The sequence below is a fragment of the Gekko japonicus genome, unplaced genomic scaffold (genome assembly GCF_001447785.1).
Source record: "Gekko japonicus isolate JY-2015 unplaced genomic scaffold, Gekko_japonicus_V1.1 scaffold118, whole genome shotgun sequence".
NCBI lineage: Eukaryota > Metazoa > Chordata > Lepidosauria > Squamata > Gekkonidae > Gekko > Gekko japonicus.
The window spans coordinates 1,861,436-1,885,414 of record NW_015168656.1 but is presented as its reverse complement, the minus strand read 5'-3'; the positions used below and the strand labels follow the sequence as shown (position 1 = coordinate 1,885,414).

Genomic DNA, 23,979 nt, shown 5'->3' with positions numbered 1-23,979 from the left:
CCCTACAAAGAAAGATTAAAGTGCTTTGGGCTCTTTAACGTGGAGAAATGATGGCTGAGGGGTGACATGATAGAGGTGTACAAGATTATGCATGGGATGGAGCAGGTATCTCTTTCTCACAATACAAGAACTCGTGGGCACTCAATGAAATTGCTGAGCAGTCGGGTTAGAACAGATAAAAGGAAGTACTTGTTCACCCAAAGAGTAATTAATACATGGACTTCACTGCCACAGGAGGTGGTGGCGGCTACAAGCATGGATGGCTTCAAGAGGGAATTGGATAAACATATGGAGCAGAGGTTTATCAGTGGCCATTAGCCACAAGGTATAGATAGGAACTCTCAGTCTGGGCAAGTGATACTCTGTATTCTTGGTGCTTGGGGGGGGGCAACAGTGGGAGGGCTTCTAGTGTCCTGATCTCACTGATGGACCTCCTGATAGCACCTGGTACTTTTGGCCACTGTGTGACAGAGTGGTGGACTGGATGGGCCATTGACCTGATTCAACATTGGCTCCTCTTATGTTCTTATGTTCTTAAGAACCAACTTTCCAACTCCTGAGGTTTTTGTGTAGATCAGGCCTAATCATGTCATATCTTTTTCTGCAACCATCACCTCTAGAATTAGCCATGCCATGTTCCTTGCCAATGTCAGCACCTGCCCCATACATTTTCATTTTCTGCCTTGCTGCTTTGCATGTTGATATTATAGCTTGCACATAGGACAAAAGTACCACCTTGTCAATGCCAAAATATACTCTCATAGCCAGTAAGAGGAGGGCAAATTTGTTCCACGACCATGAAGAATTGGATCCTTCTGATATAGAATGTCACATTAAAGATCTGTCATTCTGGTTATTCCCTCTGCACAGAAATTTCCAGCAAAAGCAGACCTCAAGTGCTATAAAGAATGCTAAAATGCACTTCTGGAGTGGACATAACAGTCCCTATTCAAGTTCTTGAATAAGCTTTTAGTCCATTATAGGATAATCTGAAGTCAGTGTAATGCAGAACAGGGAAGAAGAATGACTTTCCCTTTAACAGGATCACAGGTTAGATCTTCAATTAGTGTTGAAAGTTAACCTTTAGCTAAAAGTCGATGTATCACCATGAAATTCAGACCAGGAGTTCATGCCTGAAGTTGCTTTGAAGGTACATTGGCACAACTATAATTGCATTTATTGAAACAATTACAATGTTTGATAGTTCATGATTTTGATATTTTTAAACGTTTCTTCCTCCACTTGATAGAACAGTTTACAGGGCATTGCATTATGGCATAGACTATACTCATGTTGTATACATTACATGTAACTCTTTCTTTGATTAATTTGCTCTCTATCCATGTTCTATTTGCATTACATTAATTCATCATTTGGTGGTAAGTTTGTGCTTTCTTTGCATGTCCAAAACAATTTCTTTAATTCAATTTCTCTGTTTCTTCTCATACAGTCTGACAGCCAGATATGCAACTCAGTCTAATCACAGTGGAATTGCAACCAGTCAAAAAAAGCCTTCTAGGTCAGTTAACATCTCTAATTTATTGCTTGCTAGTGATCTTAATGGAGTCACTGCCCACTGGCATTTTATTCTTGAAACCAAAGTAGACATTAAGCTCTTTATAATCATATTTTATATGCAAGCTTTGCAGAATTTTCTGTTGGCCCTGGAAAAACCCTGCCCATGACTGCAAAAATAACAGCTCCATTTAATAGCTGTAGGCATGTTTGTACATTGCAGCTTAGCATAATGCCTATAAAATAGCTGATTCAAATGAGCTGGCAGAGCTCTAACAGGATTTTAGTTCTCTAAAGCTTCTTTCTCAGTGCATCATCCACAGACAGACATAGGGTAAAAGGGGGCTTTATGGTACATTCAACTACACTGAGAGGCAACCTTTGCTGAAGAGAGATAGACAAGTATATCAGCAAATCAAGTATCAGTTGGCACTGTCAGTCTTACTCTTCCACACCCTCCCTTGTTTATTACCCCTTCCTGTTCCTTCACTACTGTCTGGCACAAATTATCAAAGCACCTAATGGCTCAGACTCTCACCTTTAAGGAGGTTTGTTAATTTTTTCAGCTGCTGTATAGTGAAAGGAAGCAGCTGTGAGTGAACAAACAAGGGAAGGTACTTGGTTGTCTGTTACTTTAGTTGTGATAACTTGTTCAGACTGCAGCAAATTCTCTCTTTCTCTCTGTGTTATGGTTGTCTTCTCCAGTAATTTGGTTACCAGTGGAAAGGAGTTCTGCTAATAGCAGCAGATGTTTCCTCTGAGGTTCAAAGTCATGCATTTTCAGTTGGTTGGCACAGCCCAAGTAGCTAAATGGGATGTTAGTGCTTACTTTGAGTAGCACAATCATAAATCCACATATGGAATAGAAGAACCAGGTACTTCTTGCTTTCTAGTAGCACATCTGTAGTCTCACATATTGGGCAGCTTCTCTGTCTTCAATATTTGTATTGGGGAAAACAGTTCAAAACAGCTTGAAACCACCAATCAGATCTGAATTTTTGAAAAGAGAAACAGAAAATCTTGAGTGTTAGGGACATTCAAAGTCTTGTGGAGCTGCAATGACTTGGAACAATGGACACTTGTGTAAAGGAAAATCTGATAACCCTAGTCAATTCTTACATTGTTGGCCTATCTTGTTTTCAGACATGTCTTGTATCCCTTCTGAACATTAAAAACTGCATTTGTCTCCTACTACTAGCCCCTCTTTCTGCGTGCAGCCTGTATGACTATGGGTAATCTTTTGACAACTGATCATAGTAGTATTATCTGTGCAGTTCATATATTATGTATATTCCAATGTATAGAGTCCATCTTCTAACACAATTTGAGCTGCTGGTGATAGCCTGGAATGAGCTATACCAGAGTGCAGTTGTTGTGCACCTGTGGTCGTAGGTCTTGAATCTCATTTATTATGGACTCTCTTGTCTCATCCACCATTCATCATGTCTGGGAGCTAACAGTTGTTCTTTGTCTGATGCTATAAATTTATAACAGTGTCTGTAAGATTTTGACCAGAAATATGTCTCTTGTCTATTACCTGTTCCTTTACACTTTGCATTTCCTCAGTTGTTTAATTAAAATGATTGGGGGGGGGGGGGGTGACTGGAACTGGAATATATTGGTACATGCAGAAAGTAAATGATGTCATTGTTAATGCTTAGGCTGCTAGAATGTATGTATGTATGTATGTATTAGATATGTATTATTGGATATGTATTGTGTCCATGCTTTAAAAACGATTTCAAAATGCAAATTTCTTATTTTCGATTTCTTAACTGACTGTCAAAGCAATCCTGTTAATGATTAAAAGCAGTTACATATTTAAATGTACTTTAGTGCATGGGTGGGGGGTAGCATAGATGGCCATGGTCATGATAAAGTTTAGCAAATTTCCAGCCACCTATGTCATAGTTGTGCCATTGACTGAGATGGAGTGAGTGGTCAAGCTATTGTAGTTTCTGTTAGAAACTGGTACTATTGCTGAACAAGGATCTGCTCATAACTTTTCTGTAGAAAGATGAAATTTATTTTGGCTTCTGTGATGCACCAGTGCAGTAAGCAAAGCAGGATTTAAAAAAAATCGAACATTTCCCATTGTTAATTTGCATTGTTGTATCTCCCTTCTCCAGTGCCAGCTGCTGGCATTTCACAATGCTAATATTATTGAGATATTGTTACCTAACATCACTTGATGCTGGAGATGTTTTCAATTTTGTGATCTAAATTTGATAGCCTGTCTATTGATGGTTCCAACGTTGTGCAGTGCACTGGAGAAATCCATATCTATGGGCAGCATTTAAGGCTGACATATAATTTAATAACCAAAACAATAAAATAGAAAATAATATAGTATGTGGTTTGTTCGCATTGCAAGCAATGGCATCTTCATTAATTTTAATTTTGATACCTAGGATCTTTCAGATGGTGGCAGCAAATACCAACAAATGAAATATGTAGCCTGAACTGTATTCTTCTAGGACAGAGAGAACACTTTCATTCAAGAGTCTTCATTTCAAGTAATGATCATGGGAACTATGTTGGTTACTGAATTCCGCATCACATCATGTAATAGCTGTAACCAGTGTCTGAGACTCTGGAGAAAGAGAAGATATAAACCTCCCCAGTCAAGTACACCTTTTGTTAAAGAAATCACGTCTACAGTATATCTCTTTTACACAAAACTGTACACCTAGGTTGTTTTTGTTCAAATGCATTCAGTGCATTTCACAAAAGTATACGAACTGTTTCATAGAAATATATGAACTATTTGAATAAAGGGTTATGTAGATAACAAAATATTTGAATGAATCGTTCTTGCAGTATGAATGGAAAATGCAAAGGATCCTTATATGTTTGTCTTTGGTCCTGTAAAATGTCTTCCCTCTTCTGTGAATATTAAGGCAGACCTTTTGTCAGCAGTGTTCAGTCTAACTAATCATAAATCTTATTGTTGGTCATTGTCCCTGCATTATGGGGGAAAACTAGAGGGGTCTCTGTTAGACTGTGTTAGACTTTATACAATAGACTTTGTAGCAAAACAAAGCAGAAGGCCAGTGGCACCTTAAAGTCTGAAAAAATTCATGCTAATAATTCTATTAATTAATACCATTATCCATGCTTATTCATGCTTATGCTGAAATAACTACTGTTCATCTTTAAGCTGCTACTGGACTTCTGTTTTACCTGGAAAAATGCTGATCAGCTTTGTCGATTTATATTGAAAAACTACCCATCTGATATGTTTGACAATATACAACAATTTCATTTCTGACTGTACCATTTTAGGCTTCCCGGGCCCTCAAGGGTGCCAGCTGCAGGCAGCAGTACCAAAGTCCAGGGAGCATCCAATTTAAATCGAAGAAGTCAGAGCTTTAATAGCATTGACAAAAACAAGCCTCCACAATATGCAAATGGAAATGAAAAAGGTAAGTGTTCTCTCCCCCCTCATCATGTGAAGAAGGTGACTGTGAAGAGATAATGACATGACCAGCTCTAACAAAAGTTATTCAGGAATATTGCCAAGCATCTCTAGCACTTTCATGCCCTGCTCGTGCTTATCCCATCTTTCCAAGGTATTCCATGTTTTGTATGTCCGTGGAACACTTCTTGGAATTGGAGACTTTTTGGAAAGACCTGTCCATCAAGAGTTTGGAGGGAAGCTGCTGTGACACTTTTGAAAATTGTTGCCATTGACAGTAAGGCAACCTGTATGCTTCCCTCTGTAGATCAAACAACATCCCTGGAAAAACATTTCAAGGCAAGAAAATAGCATAAGGTAAAAGCTTAGTCTCCAGTCAGTACTTGAATCCTGCAATTTAAACTGCTTGTGAGATCTCTTCTAGCTCCTTGACTAGTTTGACTGTCAGAGTAGACAATATAAAGCTGGGTAGACCAATAATCTGACTTTATATAAGGTTCCATATGTTTTGTAACATGCAGTAATCCATATTAATCCCACTTAATTAATACCACAGAGGCTTATTCAAGGGCATGTATCCCCACATTGTGGTAAATCTGATACATATCACTTATTATGTATACATTTATTTACCTTTGGCCAGAAATATAAGAACAACATTTCATCTGAGATACATGCAGACACATCGTATATAATATTTTCTAATTGAAGGTATCTAAGAATAGAACAGAATCAGTTTGAAAAGCAGTGTGTATAAAATCTACCACAAGGTGGAGGTACCTGTCTCTGAATATGTATCTCTGTTCATTTGTCAGTATTCAGCCTGTTGGAAAATTATGATTTTGAGTATACATTTAGACTTTGTAAAGCAGGAACATTTAGATTATGTGAAGACTATGTGAAGCAGAAATCCAGACTACAAGAAGTACAGTTCAGATTTATTTTCCCTGAAACAAGAATAAATTTGTGTTAAATAGGCTAGATTGTGCTCCTAAGGGCACCAAGACTACCAAACAAGGAAGGAGGAAAATACACCAAGGAAACAACACAGATGATAATTGGATGAGAACAGGCCACAGCTTTATTGATTACAGCATTGAGAGCATTTCACGCAGCATAGGGTCAGATCCAAACATTTAGTGACCCGACTGAGGATCAATGAACCACATCCCAGCCCAGAAGTGACAAGAAGTTGGTCCCACAAGGACACAAGTCCATGCATGGAATCCTTGCCACCTGGGAGTGGAGCCAGGTGACTGCCCTCAAGCTGGGCATGCAGCTAAATAACTTGACCTCCCAAGACCCCATAAGGGGGTCCTCACTTGGGGAGGTGGGCATGCACCTGCAGTCTCCCCACAAATGGATCTGGCCCAGTGCCTAGAACAGCCATAAAGCTGTGACAAAGCAATACACATTAACCAAACACAGTACAACCAATTCAGCAAAAAAGGGGAGGGAGAGAGGGAATGCCCAATGAAGCGAAGCAGGCTGACCCCGAGCTGGTGGCTCAGGCTATTAAATAACCCCTGGGAATGGGGCAGGACAGCAAACATGCCTGTTAAGTCTGCCCCCTTCCCCCCTGCCAACTCCATAGGAGGCTACAAGATGCGGCTGCTCCAAAGTAGCCATCAGTAAGTTGGTGGCTGCAGATTGTTTAGATTTTGGAAGATTAATGTACTTAGGGATTGCCATTGTTGCCCAACCTAGTCTCCCCAAATGATATCTTTCCCTGTTTCATTTCTTTAAGCAATATATGGGTTTCATAAACTAACCTGGTGAAGTGTGCCACTCCTTTCCTTTCTGAAGCTAGATATGGCTTAGGGCACAGTCAATAAATAAGAAATCTACAAATAAGAAAATTTAGAAATGGACTCCTCCTCACCCCTTATGCCTCTTATACTTAATGAACACTTCAGGCTGGTTTCAGCTGAATCATAGATTTCTTGAAAGAATGGAGTGTTTGTTTACCGAATCAAATAAGGGAAAGGATGGGAAATAACCCTGTGATAGAATTCCAGTATCAGTAGATCCAAAGCTTTATCTGCAATTTAGCTCAGAGAGTTGATATTTTGGAGGCATTGAATGTTTTTGAGAAGTTAAGGATGTACTCTGAAGCATCCAAGTACTATTAGCAAAACTTTATGAGGTCCTTCTAGAATTAGATTATAAGGAGCCAACATACAGGCAGAGATTGCAATGCAATTTAATGCAAGAAATCAGTTGGGGGGAATCTATAAAGTTATCTTAGCCACATCAGCTAACATTATTAGGAGGGAAAATGGTCTGAAATTAATGTTTAGGTGGCATTACACCCCTGCTAAATTAGGGGAAATGTTTGATATGTCTCTGACAGATGCTTCAGGAGAAAGGCTCGTTCCAACATATATGGTGGACTTGCCCTGTTATAAAACAATTCTGGGAGAGAATATGTAAAGTAGTAAGTGAAATCATAGCTCATAGATTGCAATGCTCACCAATGTTAATCTTATTTGGCCAAGTGGAACACTTATTAGTTATTCTGGTGGTGTCCAAAAATTATTGATTGCAAGCCTTTGGAAACCAAAGATAACACTGTCTATTGAAATCTGGCTGAGGAAATGTTGGCTAACTATGGTGATGGAGAAAATTGTGGTATGTAGGCACTTAAGGGAGAGGAATATAAGAAAGTAGCCATTATTTGTACAAAGATGGTCCCTGTTCATAGAGTACTCAAACAAAATTAAACCTGAAGAGGAGACCAAACTTGTGATTCTCAGCAGTATATGAGGCAATGGTTCAGTGTAAACAATGGTAATGTACTTAGAAGATTAGAAATTGATAAAAATTTTGGATTAAGATGGTAGTATATATTTGTATAAATTGTATAGATATTATTTAATATTAGTAGTGATATCTTGTGTAGAGAATTGCTATTTGAGGATTATTTGGTTATGCCAAGTTTTGCCTTTTTCTTGTCTTTTGTATTATTCAATGAAATGTATAAAAATTACCTTTTAAAAGCTAGAAATGGTGTTGGCTTCAAAGATGCCCTTACCCTTACAGAAAGAGTCTTTATTGAGGAAAATCTTTGGATCCAGCCTCTAGAATTTCTGTTATTTACATAATCAAATAGTTGCTGCAATATCAAAGTTTTTAAAATCTACATATTTATTGGCAATATATTACATTTTAATAGGTTAAAGAGGACATAATGGGTTAAACAGGAGGACATAAATAGACTTTAAGGAAATACTTGTTTATAATATATATTTTTTGTGATGTGGAGCATATGGTTTAGCTTTCCATCATCAGTTTCCCTTAAAGATGAAGAAAGAATGCTATTTGAAAAGGCCAGACCTATATCCACAGAAGCCATCTTTACTATAGGAATACATTTGCAGAAGCACAGCAAGCATTTGAGTGTAAATATGCTTATTTATTATTGCTTGATATATTTATGTATTGTACTCTTGATTAATAATCTCCAAAGTAGTTTCTAATCTTAAAATAACCAATAAAATTGCTATGAATCAAAGTTCCTGTAAATAAGCTGAAAGATCAGCAACATAGTTAAAACCCCTATAGTGCTAATTAACAGCAGCTAAAAACAAACAAACCCAAGTATAAATTTATTTGCAGCAGCAGAAGCTGATAAAAAATCCATAGGCAATGGAAGAAAAAAAAGAAGCATGAAGAATTAACCATCTAAAAACCAACTAAGAATCCTGTCTAGCATTAGAATAAAATTAGGCTGTTTATTGGGTAAAATCAGAAAAAATGATCTACAAGATATTTATTATTTATTTAATTGTTGGATTTCTATACCACCCTCCCAAAGGCTCAGGGTGGTTCACAGGTGGCAAAGCCGGAATCTAAAATACAATAAAACATACAATAAAATACAATATTTAAACCACAAAACCATCCTATAACACGATTGTCCATAACAAAATTTGTGGCATTTCTGGATCTGGAAGAGAAGGCAGAGTCTATGACAAAATCCATCATTGCCTTAAGTGCTATTTTTGGCCACTGTGTGACAGAGTGTTGGACTGGATGGGCCATTGGCCTGAATCAACAATGGCTTCTCTTATGTTCTTAACGTCTACATTTTTAAGCAGAGATCCAACCTGAACCATTGACTGCGTATATAGTATTTTTTTCAGTATATAATAGTATGTTTCTTGCATGGCTTGCTCATAGTCTTTGACATTGTGTAGCACCAAATACTATTTACAAACTTCAGAATATATTTTAGCTAACTGTAAAATGTGACTTAAGTAATGACATTATACACTATAATTAAGCAAGCATAAATGGTGGTTTTCAAGGGCTTAATCACAATTAACAGTTAATTTTTATAATGTAGGATAATGTTAAACAGGCCAGTAGCACATCTGAAAATATGGGTTTAATTTAGAGAGGCCCATGTGTTTTTCATATAGCTTGCTTTGCTTTGCAAAATATGGCTTCAAATGGTGTGGTGGTGACTGATGTACAATTGAACTTTAGTATAAGGGGAGAACTAGTAAGGGCTTAACTACATGGTAGATTTAAGAATGCAATATGTGGAGGAAGCTTTGACCTCCCCCCATGATGGTTCTCTCCACTGGATATGGCCAGGGGGGCCTTATTTGCTCCATTGGTAGTTATATGTGTATTGGTAAGCTATACATTATGTTTTCACAACAGGGCAAATAGCATCCACAGGGAGCTCTTCAGGTCAGAAAATGGTATAGGGGAAAGACCCAAGCTGCCTGTACATACTGCAGGCCCAAACTTAATCAAGCCCACATGTATCTGGGAAGCACAGAACTTCAGAACATGCCTGTTTACTCAATTCGAGGATGTCCCCTGGGGAAATGTAATGTCTCTCTATTCCTTATATATTGCCAAATGCACATTTGAGAGCATGTGTTTGCTGAAATAATCTTTGGTTCAGCCTTTATTATTGCTGAGACCCAATTTTGCATACACACTGGCTACAGTGACAATTATTCATGCCAATCTCTAGTTGTGTGAGCAGTGTCACATTAGAGTCATAAACTATAGAAGCTTTCCACGTTCACTTTTTCTGACATTTTGCAGGAATTATAGAGATCCAAATTACTAGATCTTGCTTCTAATTATAGAGATCCAAATTACTAGATCTTTATTTCTGAATTTTGTACTGAATGTGCAATTTGCTGCCATTTTCACTCTGATTTATCTATGTGCATTGATAAAACATTGCAAATAAGCAGTCCTTGTTATAGTATGATTCTTTATACATACAGAGACATACATGGCCAGGGTCCGACATACCTGAGGGACCGCCTTTCCCCATATAGGCCCCAAAGAGCACTTCGGTCGGGGTCACAGCACCGTTTAGTGACCCCGGGCCCAAAAGAGGCCAGGCTAGCTACCACGAGGGCCAGGTCCTTTTCGGTGGCGGCCCCTATCTGGTGGAATGAGCTCCCAGAGGAGATCAGGGCTCTGCGGGACCTTTTACAGTTCCGCAGAGCCTGTAAGATGGAGCTCTTCCGCCAGGCTTTTGAATAGGGGCCGCCGCCGCCACTACCACCACCGCATGTATGCGGAAGCAGGACTGTCAGGGTAGGCCTACAAGAAATTGGAACAACACGGCTTAGGCCGCCCCTCTCCCTTCTGATTTCAACCTCAGACCTCTTCCTGGCATGTAATGGAGAAAATGTATTTTAGTCCTCCATGTATCTTGTAAGTTGTAATTTATGCTGTTTTTAATGTATTTGGTTTTATAGCACTTGTGCCTTGTAAGCCGCCCTGAGCCTGCGTGCGGGGAGGGCGGGGTAGAAATGGAATTAAATAAATAAATAAATAAATAAATAAATAAATGTGTATCACAATATAACACTATAGAAAAGGAATTTTGGTACAATCTTTCATATGTTTTCATCAAGATTGCTTTTGTGCATTGTTTCATCAGTGCACACATCAGTAACAGTGGGGGTAAATGCAAATGAACAGGGGGGGGAATGAAAGCTGCGACCAATTCAATTCCATCCAAAATGAATTTTAGAAATTCTTGTAGTTAAGTTCAAATAAGTAAGTTTAAAATGCAGAACAGTGAAAATTCCAGAACACTAAAAGAATGGAATTGAGATAACTTTATTCATCCCTTCTGTAAATCCATGCATGATTCTTTTCAGCTCCTCTTGTGAGAAAATTAGAAGTTCATAGAAGAGACAGGGTGATAGTACTTCAAGGAGTCACTCAACATTAATGCTTGTGTAAAATAGACTCCTTTCTTAAGTAAACTATTCAGTAAAAGACGGTTACAGTACAGTTGCCAGGCCACAGCTAGAGAATTCAAGGGGGAAGCTGCTGGCATGGTGGCATCATGCTGGTGTGCTGACGTCACTTCTGGTAAAAACTAGAAGTGATGTAATAGGATGCTCTAGGATTTGTAATAGCTGTATGGTAAAACCATAGAGGATTTTGGGTTTTTTTGCAAATCCTAGAGCATCTCATAGTGTCCCTTCCAGCTTTTCACTAGAAGTGATGCTTTCATGCCAGTGCAATGCTAGCATATGCCCCCATTTCTTCCTGCAAGCCAGTGGGCAAAATACCTGGTTGCTGGGAGGTTTCCAGCTATAGTAAGAGACCTGGAAACCCTGAGCTAGTGGCATGGTATTATAATAGACTTTGTGGACTAGACAGGTATGATGCTGAGACCCATGAAAGGGTCTTCCCAGAATTTTTAAAAGGACAATAGCAACCATGTGGAACCTGATTCAGATTGCGCCCTGCAGGGGAGTGATTTTTCTCCCTGCAGGATGGAGAGTTCACTGATCAAAACCAACCCTTTCATGGTGTCATTAATCTTGAAAGAGGAAACATGACAGGCAGAGAGGGATGACTGTCTCTTTTCCACATCCAGTATGTTCTCAATAAGCCTATCCAGCTTGTCATTCATATATATTTTCTTTTTATGGTAAAGGGCTTCAACCGTGAAACTGTCTCATATAATCAGTATTAAAAGGAAACATTGTACCTCGGTTACGTTGATTTATCCTTTTTGGAACTTGGAGAAATTTCAATCTATTTCGATTATATTAATTGGTTCTTTATTTTAGGGGTGCTGGTGGTTACAATAACATTTATAATATATGTCTTATCATTAGTGAGCTTTGTTTCTACCAGTATGCTGGTGTATAGCTATTGTTTAAAACAAGATAATTCCTGCTCATGCAGTTGCCATTTGTCAATTACAGTAATAGCAACCTGTCATTGGCTAAGTCAGATGTCACACAAAATCATGGTTTAATTAAGCAAACTATGGTTAGTTTGACTGTCTGGATGTGGACCACTCCCCTAAGAGGTTCGTTAGGGTATGTCGAACTGTAGTTTGAAGTTGGTTGTTTATCTATGGTTAGTCTTTATGGTTTTGCATGACTTACAGTACTGCTGACATGCTGGCTTGTTCCCTAGTGCCACTCTTGCAGCATTAAGGCCAGGATATGTACTAGGTCTGAGAGAAAATGCAGTGACCTAATATAATTCTGTCATGCTGTTGTTGAAATCACAGGGGTAATTTTCAAGCCCAGGCATTACTAGTAACCTTACTCCTACCCAGCCAGACAGTTCAGTGCTTCTTTTATTCAAGTTCGCTCCTCAGATGACTGGCGCCAGAAGCATAGGTATGGCCAGAGGGATCCTATATGTGAGGCAAGAGAGGCAAGACTATCCCACTGTGCTGTCTGTCACTTCAGTCTCATTATATCAGGAATGTAGGTTTGTAATCAGCCACGTGGCTGATTCAGTAATGGCTGAAGTGTCTCTACATTGTCTCATTACTTGTTTTTTCTCATTAAGTGGTTTCCTTCAAGTTGTATGGGATCACTGCCCTACTCTGTTTCTTTGCCATTTAAAAATGTTGCATCACTTACAGCCACTGTCTATGAGCTGCTACCGATCTAGGCAACAGTCATACAGCACAATTTTCTGTGTTCCTACCACTGCTACTATGAATGCAGAGGCATTTACAGCTGCAATAGAGCATCCACATGGTACTTTTTCAGGCCCTTTGCTTGCCCTAGATCCCAATGACTGCTATTCTCCCTATGCCTGCCATTCTCCTTATACCATATATTGCTGTAGGATTTTTCAAAAGTCCTATGGTGGCATGAGGGAGGGAAATGGCAACCCTGACAGGACTGAGGCAAGAAAAATAGTGTTTTTGAATACTTTGAATAATGGAATAATATAATCTATGAGTTAAACAACCAATAAAATATATTCCCCCCCCCTCTCTCTCTATATATATATATGTGTGTGTGTGTGTGTGTGTGTGTGTGTGTGTATATATATATATATATATGGAAAGTAGTGTTCTTTGGGGGGGAATGACTGCAAAAATGTGCACATTTCTATCCGCATAACATGCTTAGAACATGATATTCTAAAGATCTTCCTCAAAAGAACACAGAAAAGCTGGGGGGGAAATGGAAAGTAGATGAAAACCAACAACCCATAGTCTAGTGCAGACACAAAATTGGAGCACAACCTCTGTGTAGAAGCTGTTCTAGCGGCACTAACCAAGCTTCTTTAGCACCACAACATCCTGGGCTGGCTATCAGCAGTCACTGCAACTACAATGATATGCTTTTTGGCTAGTACCATTGCTGATAGTATCAGACCTTTAATTGGAAAAATGTATTATTTGAGCAAATAATGACATCTCTAAAAGATGCATATCCCTCTTCCCCTTCCCCACCTGCCTAGAGTCTCATTCTTTTGTAATTTGGAATGTTTGTTAATATGTGGGTAATCCCATCAAGGACTGTTTTAGCAGAATATAAAATTACAATTATAATGTATTATATGTGATAAATTTAATTTCATCCATAAAAGTGTATTTCTTTATTCCAGTGACTCAAAGGATTGGAGTTTCAGAAGCAATATATGACGGAGTGGAAGTTTTACATATATAAACTAGGTCAATCAGAGTAGGCTTTTGGAGAGCTCAGTGCTAGCTCTGCTTTCAGATTCACAGCTAATTGGGATGACACATTATTCTGAGAGAGGTTAAAGAACTCTGAAAAATTAACATTATTTTTCTTTTTAAACTAGAATCCCCCAAAGGCCCTCACCCATCCGCAGGCATGAATGGAAATGTACAGCATCCCACCAGCACTGGGCAGCAGCCGGTCTCTGCCATCCCTTCTCCAAGTGCCAGCAAGCCTTGGCGCAGCAAGTCCATGAATGTCAAGCACAGTGCCACCTCTACCATGCTGTCTGTCAAGCAGCCTAGCCCCGCAACCTCTCCTACACCTTCAGATAGGCTTAAGCCACCCCTCTCTGAAGGACCAAAAACTCCTTCCTCTGGACAGAAATCCATGTTGGAGAAATTCAAACTGGTTAATGCTAGAACTGTCCTGCGGCCTCCCTTGTCATCATCAAATTCAGGTCCCAATGACAGTGGGAAAGATGAGGAAGCTCTTTCAGAGTGTGTTGAAATGGATGGCTTCAGTGGTGGGCTCAACAGTGGTGGTTCCACCAGCAGCAGTCCTAAGATATCGCCGAAACTAACCCCTCCAAAAGCTGGAAGCAAAAATCTCAGCAATAAAAAGTCTTTGCTACAGCCAAAGGACAAAGAGGAAAAGAGCAGGGACAAAAATAAAGTTTGCACTGAGAAGGCGGTAAAGGAAGAGAAGGACCAGGCCACAGAGACACCTACGAAAAAGACCTCAAAAATTGCAAGCCTGATCCCAAAGGGGAGTAAGACTACATCAGCCAAGAAAGAAAGTTTAATACCTTCCTCTAGTGGAATACCAAAACCTGGATCAAAAGTATCTGTATCTAAGCAGAGTCCATCACTGGCATGTTCAGGAAGTAAAGAAACTGAAAAACTAAGGAGTGCAAAAGGAAACCAACCCCAGTCAACAGCAAAATCTCAAGGTAATGATAAAGCATACACTCCTTGTAATCTCCCATCTTCAGAAGGAAAAGAATCCAGTATGGCTCTTACCCCTAGTTCATCTACTGCTCTTTCAATGGCTGCAACTAGTGGACAAGCAACAGGAAACAGTGTTGTTCAACTTCCTCAGCAACAGCAATACAGCCACCCAAATACAGCCACAGTAGCACCATTTATTTATAGGTAAGATAAGATTTTATAATTTATTAGGTTTGTAGCTAAAAATGGTAGGCTATTTTTACTTATTGGTTTGTTTATCGGGCTTTCCTGGGTGAAACTGATTGTGTGAATCCATTTCACACCAGCTTCTGACCTGGGTTTGGGACCAAAACAGTCTTGGTTTTACTTAGTTTATTTGCTGGGAAATGGATAAGAGAGTGAATCTCTCAGCAGCTTTCAATACCAGAGGATACCATCCTTTGCAACATCTTGCTGGATGGAACTGGATGCCACACCATACATTGGTAGCTCAGCTTGTTGCTTGAGGGTTGTTTCTAGCAAGTTACACTCAGAGACTGTTTTTTGGATTCCAGAGTTTGGGGCTTATGGTTCCACAGGGATCCATTCTTGTCTTGTCTTCTTTGTTGCTTAATATCTACATAAAAGAGGTAGGGGGAAGTCATCCAATAATTTGGATGGAGATATTATCATTATGCAGTTGATACCCGGCAGTATCTCCTTTCACCAACAAAATCTGTGGAATTTGTAAATTTGAATTTGAGCGGTGGCTCAAGTGGTTAAGACGCTGAACTTCAGGCTATGGAAGGTCGGTAGTTCAGCAGTTCGAGACCCGGGTGCCGCATGACGGAGTGAGCTCCCGTCTCTAGTTCTAGCTCCTGCCAACCTAGCAGTTCGAAAGCAAGAAATTGCAAGTAGATAAATAGGTACCACTTCAGTGGGAAGGTAACAGCGTTCCATGCGCCTTGGTGTTTAGTCATGCTGGCCACATGACCACGGAAATGTCTTCGGACAGCGCTGGCTCTTCGGCTTTGAAACGGAGATGAGCACCGCAACCCTAGAGTCGGATTCGACTGGCTTTCAAGCAAGGGAACCTTTACCTTTACTATCTGGACTAGATATGAAAGAACAAACTGAAATTTAATCCAGACAGTTTGGAGGTAGAGCTGTTAAGTGCTTTAACTCATCTGGCAGATAGAACTATAGCCTGTTTTGGATGAGGTTACAGTCCCCCTTAGTAATCAAGTATGCATCTCGGGAGTGGTCTTGGATCCATTGCTGGATGGCCAGATTTCAGCAGTGGCCATTTAGGATTAGGCTAATATACCAACTGTTCTGTTTTCTGGAAAAGACTGGCCTAGTTACAGATCATACCTTGATAACATCCAGTATTTCAGTCTTAGAAATTTCAGTTGGTCTAAAATCTGGTAGACCTGTATGGTAGTAAACAACTTTGTCAAAGTACAGCCTCTTACCTCTTGCATTTTGCTTTCTATAAACAAAAAAAAAAACCAGCCTCAGAAAAGTTGCATAAGGTTAAACTAATTTAGCAGCATATTTTGAAGAAGCAAATCCATATCAGTGCCAAAAAAAACAGCTGAAGTAGTTTCCTGTGTGCAAAATGCTTTCAGTTTATGTTTCCATTCTGAGTAGCTGCTTTCCTTGTCACAACCCATTTCTAAAACTCAAGCAGCTAACCAATTGCTGATAGGAGTAGGAATGCCAGCCTCCAGATGGGGCCTGGAGATCATTTGGAGTTAACAGTTTTCCAGAGTACAGAGATCAGTCCTCCTGCAGTAAATTGTTACTTTGGAGGGTAAACTCTATAGCATTAAACCCCGCTGAGGTTTGCCCTGTCCAAAACCCCACCCTCCCCAGGTTCCACCCAGAAATATCCAAGAATTTCCCAACCCAAAGTTGGCAACCCTAGATAAAGGACAGGGGTCTGTTGTTTAAAGAAAAAAGTAAAACAAAAAAACCCAAAATACCTTACTAGGCATGAGGCTTTCTGGTTGCCTGCCCACAGCTGGCAGCCTTCTGTTTCTGCCCTCCATCGCCTGCACTCGATCTTTGACACAGAGGAGAAAAAGGTTGAGGGGAATGTCACAGATGTCAAGACATCACTTCTGGGTTTTCACCCAGAAGTCTTTACCACAGAGATTGGGGGAATTCCTAGAAGATGCTGTGGCATCAGTTCTGGGTGATGACTCAGAAGCAACACCACAGCATTTGTGACACTCTGCCCTCCCCAGGCCACACCCCCAAATGCCCACAGGGTTGCAGTTGCAGGGCTGGCCATCCTTCTAGACAGGCCCAAGAAACAGCCACTCCTGCAAATTGCTCTTGGCATCCCAGTGTATTATTTTAAACATTTTTTAAAATGCTTTGATATCAGAGTTAGAATAGTGTAGTGGCTGGAGTATTTGACTAGAATGAGATAGTCCAGGCTTGAAATCACCAACTCGCCTCTGAACCTCAGTGCACGACGTGTCACATCTCTCATATTTTCAGCCTAACCTAGGATAAAATTGAGTCAGGAAAAGTCTTGTAGATTAACCAGAGCTTATTTTATACTTATATATCTCACCCCCACTTTTAACCCTCTGGGGTTACAGTAGTAACATATAATTTGCACTATGAATGTTCTAACAAAGAGCCAATTTATATATGATAGATTCACATGCATTTCTTCACATTTTTCCCATTCACATGTAAACTTGGGTTTGAAATTTTATTTTTACAGAAAATGGAACAGTGTATTAGGGGAGCTAAACCCTGCCTCTCCCCCACTTATGCTTTAAGCATTTTTCTTCAAGCCTGACTCACTTCTGGTAGCAGAGCTTGGCTAGGAAAAGATGCATTGCACAACAGAGGACTGTTGCAGTATGGGTGGGATGAGGTCAAACGTTTTAGTTCATCTTCCCTCACCTTGGCAATTCATGTGAAAATAATTTACACCCCTCCCCTCTGCTTTTGAACAGACAAGTAAATAAATATGTCTAGATATTCCCTGTCATAGATATTTTGCCCCTCAGTAATAGTAGTTTTTGAAATGTCAGCTGCTAACGAATTTTTTAGCTTTAGCTTTTGAGTAAATTAAAGTTTAAAAAAAGAATAAATGGGATAGAGTGAAAAAGGCATTAGTAAGTGGAATAGTCTGGCCTCTTTCTGTTAGCAAGTGGTACTGAAGATAAAAATTGCTTGAAGATTAAAAAGGGTTAGAGGAAGCGCTAAGGGAATGCATGTCATTATGCAGAAGCCACCAGCTTCATACCCGAGGTGGATGAGGGATAAACTATTTAAGCAAATTGCCAGTAAAAAGTCTTTTAAGAATAGATGTAAAAACTTGAAATAGCACAGTTTACATTTTAAGACAGATTTCCTAGATTTTGTGAAATGAATGCATGGGAACGTATTTATTTTTTAAAATGTTAAAATTGTTGGCTGAATTTAAAATTACAGAGTATTTATAGGAATATACCACTCATAATCATTATATTATGCATTAGCTTTAAGTGTATATACATGTGTAACAATAAGACATAAGTAAAGTACTGTTTACGTAGGATGGAGGAGAGGGTCTATAGTCCCCGTGGGCCCACAGGTCATTATTTGATCTGGGCATCTCCTCATACGACCCAGATCCAAACCAAACATGCTATAGAAATGAAACATATGACATGACAGGTTCCACAGGGTTCCTGCTTCCCCTGCTGCCCACACAGTAGTGGAAGAAAAATAAATTTAAAAATCATCAGTGAGCCAACAGGTTCACTGAGATGAAAGAGACTAAAAGAACAAAATTCCAAATGCCTTGTTCATCTTGGAAGTTTCTGATGATTCCTAGGAAGGTGTGACGTCTGTCTGAGTTTTCCCTAGAAATGTTACACCATTGTAGTGGCAGTGCTCCCCCATGTCTGTCCCCCTCCCCTTCAGACTCCTAGACTGGTTGACTGACTTCCAGCATTACTTTACTTCCAAGAGAACATCAAAATAGATGTCATCAGGGCTTTTTTTGTAGAAAAAGCCCAGCAGGAACCTATTAGCATAATAGGCCACACCCAACAGCAGAAGCTCATTAGCGTATTAGACCACACCCTGACAGTGTGGCTCTTTAGCATATTAGGCCACACCCCCTTGGCTTGCCCGGGCAAGCCCCCCCTTGAAGTAAGGGAAAGCAGTTTAAACTGTGTTCCCTTGGCTTGCCCAAGCGCCCCACGGCTGTGGGGAACCTGGGCAAGCCAGCCCTTGGACAGGCCGGGGAATGCATTTAAATGCCTCCCCAATCCTTCCAGGGGCCCCCTGGCCCATCCGCCTTGGAGTCGCCGGGGGGGGGGGGTGTCGCTCTCCAGGCCTTCCCTCTGTAGCCACGCACGCAGAGGTTTTGGCTGTAGTGGGTGTGGCCAACTCGGAAGCCAGCCGGAACTCCGTTCCTGTGCGTTCCTGCCCAAAAATAGCCCTGGATGTCATGCCTCTCTAGGAATTGCTGGAAAAGCAGAGGAGATGATGGATGATAATAATATATTAACAGTCAGTGTGCACTATATTTTTGTTATGCTGCAAGAATAAAAATGCTATATGAATAAAAAATTCGCATATGTGCAACTTTCGGGTTTTTCTTTTGTAATCCAGTTTCCGCAAAGCAAAGGTGTAGCTAAGTATTTTGCAGTTTCCCCCTCATCAAATGGAAATTCAAAAGTCTGAAACCTTATTCAAGATAAATCCATTTTATAGGTCATGTGGTATGTGCAGGTATACAGGGATGCTTTGAAGGTTTCTTTTTTTAAAAAAAAAATAACTTGCAAGGACTTGTAGGGGAATGAAATTATTTTACATTGCATACATATGCATACATTGCATACACCCAGCTGGTGCCTTTTAGATATGGGGAGACACGTATTTGCATTTTAGTTGACAGACTTCTGTCCTGCATTTTTCCAAGGAGCTCTCTTTGGGTTATTAATTCATTTTATCTTCACAAGTACCCTGTAATGTCCTTAATCAGAAACATAGTGGTTTGCATATGGAGATGCAATGATTCATGTGGCTGAGCAAGGAGATTCATTTGGCATTCCCATAGCCAGGTTTATCATTAGAAGAATTGCTTCATGCTGGCTTTTAAGCTTGTTCTTGTCTTTGCCCTTTCACTGTTAAAATAACATTTCTGTAAGATGAAAAACCAAGCCCTCATTACTGCTAGGGCAAAAAGGTGTATCCCCCCTCCTTTCTGCATCTTTATTATACAACTGGGATCTTCAATTTTGTTCTATAACAAAATATAAAAATCAACCAAATGTATATAGTTTTAGTGTGTCAGCCATTAACAATAGTAACATTTTCCATATATGGAATTCCTATTCTGTGATCCCAGGAAGCTCTTCCCAAGTCTCTCTAGATTCTAATGAAATTTTCACACATAATACCATGAATAAATAAGCAGTTTGAGACCCAAGTGCCGCGTGACAGAGTGAGCTCCCGTCTCTGGTCCCAGATTGCAAGTAGATAAATAGGTACTGTTTCTGTGTGAAGGTAACAGTGTTTTGTGCGCCTCGGCATTTAGTCATGCTGGCCACATGACTATGGAAATGTCTTCGGACAGCGCTGGCTCTTTGGCTTGGAAACGGAGATGAGCACCGCCCCCTAGAGTCGGATTCAACTGGCTTTCAAGCAAGGGAAACCTTTTTAAATAAAGACATACGTATCAATTTTTGCTTCACTTACACTATTTATGTGAATGTGTGCAGCCTTTAGTCCAGGCTTGTAAAGTGGGAGCCCATGGTAAGTAAAAACTGTTTCCAGGTGAAGGCTCTTCAGAATTGCTTCCAGTCCAGACAGGCTTCTGTCTAGAGTAGCCAAAGTATAAGGAGTCTGTGCTCTATCTGAGACATAACAGGGGTAGAAGAACAAGAGTAATGGAAACAATGGGCTGACTGATGGCCAAAGTCAGAAAGCAAAGGAGTACACAGAACACAGGGCATACCAAAGAAGCAAGATGGATAGACAGTACAGGAGCAGAGACACAAGGAATGTGAGAAGAATATCCTGCATATGACTAGGAGTGTGCATATACACATACACACAAAATTTGGGATTTTTCAGACTCGGATATATTGAACCCTCCACAAATTCAGAATTTCCCCCCAAAACCAAATTCCAATACCAGTATGGTATTCAGATTTGGGTTTTTTTGGGGAAAACCCCCACCTTTTTTGCTACATTATACCCTATGGGACCATTATATTCAATGGGGAATCTATCTGGGGGTATCCAGGGGGCTGGGGGCTGTTTTTTTTAATGTAAAGGCACCACATTTTCAGCATAGCTTCTGGTGCCTCTCCTCAAAAGACCCCCCCCCCCCAAGTTTCAAAAAGGTTGGACTAGGGGTCCAATTCTATGGGTCCCCAAAGAAAGTGCCCCCATCCGCCATTACTTCCAATGGTGGGAGAAAACAGCAAAAAAACAAGGACTGATGTCAAACCACAGAGTCTCTGCAGTAGAAAGTAGGGGGATTTTTCCAAGCCCCGCAGAACCAATGCATGTACAGAGTGCCCAACAGAACCAGTGCCACTGTGGCAATGCCAGTTCAACAGATCCAACCAAGCAAGCACAGCACAGACAGTCCATGTACAGAGTACCGAGCAAAACCACTGCTTGCACAGAGTGCCCAGCAGAACCACTGCATGTACAGAGTGCCCAAAGAAGCTGCTCCCATCTTCCATTGTTTTCAATGAAGGAAAAAAAGAAAGCATTTAAGGGAAGGTACTGGGTTTTGCTGGGCACTAGTTCATTGCGCTGGTACTGCTTGGCACTCTGTACTTGCACTGGCTATGCTGGGCTTGGAACCTCCCTTGTTGAGCTGGCGTTGCCACAGTGGCATTGATTCTGCTGGGCACTGTACAGGCACTGGCTGTGCTAGGCTTGCAACTCCCCCCAATTTGGATTTGTTGAGCTGGCATTGCCACAGTGGCACTGGTTCTGCAAAAATGCCCCTTCCTTCATTTTCTACTGCAGAGACTCTTTGGTTTGACATCAGTCCCTGCTTTTTTGCTGTTTTTCCCCTCCATTGGAAATGGGGCACCTTCTTGGGGGGGAGTCCATATAATTGGACCCCCTCGTCCAATCTTATTGAAACTTGGGCCTCCCCAGGTCTTTTGAGTAGAGGCACCAGAAGCTATGCTGGAAATTTGGTGCCTCTACCTCAAAAAACAGCCCTCCAGACCCCCGCATGCACCCTGATAGATTCCCTATTATAGCCTATGGGGATCATTCTATAATGATCCCCATAGGATATAATGGAGCGGAAAGGATTTAAAGGTGTCACAGTCCCTATAAATGTGTTCATGAAGCTGCAGCTTCACCCAGAAGGGCGTTTAAAGGGAGTACATTCTCTTTAAATGCTGTTTAACTGTGACTATCCTGTTTTCCCAGATAACCCTGAATTTTGGGGGGATTATCTGAGATTGGCCACCCCCATATCTGGCTGAAAGAATATCTGATAAATACTGATAAGGTATTTTCTGGTTATTTTTTCAGCTTGGATAGAGCCGAATGCACACACCTACATATGACTATGTTTATTCATAGTGCCTATCCTTTATTGCTCATTGGTCTAGAGAAATGCTGTAGTGAGAAAGTGTATGGCCTGAACCTTGCCTCTGTTGACAGATATTTAGTCAGCTAATTTCAGAATTCTGCTTCCATTCTAGAGCTTCCTGCTATGCCTTTGGCATACTGGATTTATTATTCTACATTTACTGCAAGCTGCTCTGTCCTTAAAATGGCAAATCAGAGACATGAACACACCAGTGAATTAACAGCTTATGTCATTTATGTTTAGTGTTGTGAAATTAAAGTGGCAACTTGCCGAACATTGCCAATCACAGCTAGTGCTGAGATTTCTAGCAAAAATAGTCCAAAGATTTCAGCCAGCTTTCATTAGATGTCTCTTTGATTCAAACATGGTTGCTTGAGTGGTAGATTTCCAGATCTGAGCTACAGTGTGTGTGTGTGTGGGGGGGAGAGATAAAGACTGAGAGAGACTTTTTTAAGTTGGGAGAAGGTGGGCTAATTTCTAAGTCATAATGTAAAGGGAAATTCTTTTATTAACTCAGCATTTCTTAATATTCTGCATCATTTTAGCTGTGATAATGCTCTGGTTCTGAAAGTGTATAATCCATAAAACTCATTCAAGATGGCTAAAGCAGTGGAATCTGTCAAAACATGTAAAGCGTATTAATATTATGGCTTTTGGAATGTAAAAGGTAGCTAAAGCTAATCTTTGCTATTTGAGGAACAGGTTGTTCAGGCACCGAATAAATGACACTTATACACTAGAATGCAGTGACCTTGGTTCCACTCTCAACTAGTGCAGCCTCATTGAACAAGAATAATCATTAAATCGCAGGGATTAACTGAGATCAGTCGGCCAAACAAGAAAATAAAATAATCTGGAGATATATTTGAGCCTGCTGTGTAACTTACAATAATGTAGCCGGTCATTAGCTGAAATATGTCCGTTTCTATAGGAGTGAATGGATTTTTCCTGCTTTGTTCACACACACACACAAGTGGGGACCCACAAGAAACTTGTGGGAGTGGCTATCCCATTCCCCCCACCTCTGCTTCTTCCCCTCTTCCCCCTACTCCTCTCATACTCTTTCTCCTTCCTGCCACCCCTTTTCTTACTCTCTGTCTCTCCCCTCCATGCCTGTCACTTCTCTTTATGCCCCTGTTACTTTCCCGGCCTCCCCCCTCCTTCCCCCCACCCACCACAGCAACAGTGGGAGCAGCCATTCTCCAGGAATCAATGGCTTGTCCAAATACAGATATCAGTTCCTCTTAGGGTTGCCAGCTCCATAATGGGAAATTCCTGGAGACCTGGGGATGGAGGCTTGGAAGGATGAGCTTGGAAGTTACCTCAGCAGTGTATAATACCATCAACACCACCCTTCAAAGCAGCCTTTTTCTCGGGGAAACTGATATATGTTATCTGGAGATCAGTTGTAATTCCAAAAGATCTCCAGCCCTCACCTGGAGGTTAGCAACATTGGTTCCCCTGGAGGAAATGACTGCTGTGGAAGGTGGAGTTTAGGACATTATATCAGTCTGAAGCCACTCCCCGCCTCAAACCCACCATCCCCAGGCTCCACCCCTCAAATATCCAGGAATTTTC

General features: G+C 40.6%; 1 protein-coding gene across 1 annotated transcript in view; it reads left to right on the top strand.

The window, feature by feature from the left end:
- The window catches only part of NAV3 (neuron navigator 3), a 289,038-nt gene that overhangs the window by 36,723 nt on the left and 228,336 nt on the right, over positions 1 to 23,979 (top strand). The window contains 3 exon segments of the mRNA XM_015415209.1: positions 1,451 to 1,519; positions 4,801 to 4,940; positions 14,003 to 15,032. Coding sequence (XP_015270695.1) covers positions 1,451 to 1,519; positions 4,801 to 4,940; positions 14,003 to 15,032 — 1,239 coding nt within the window.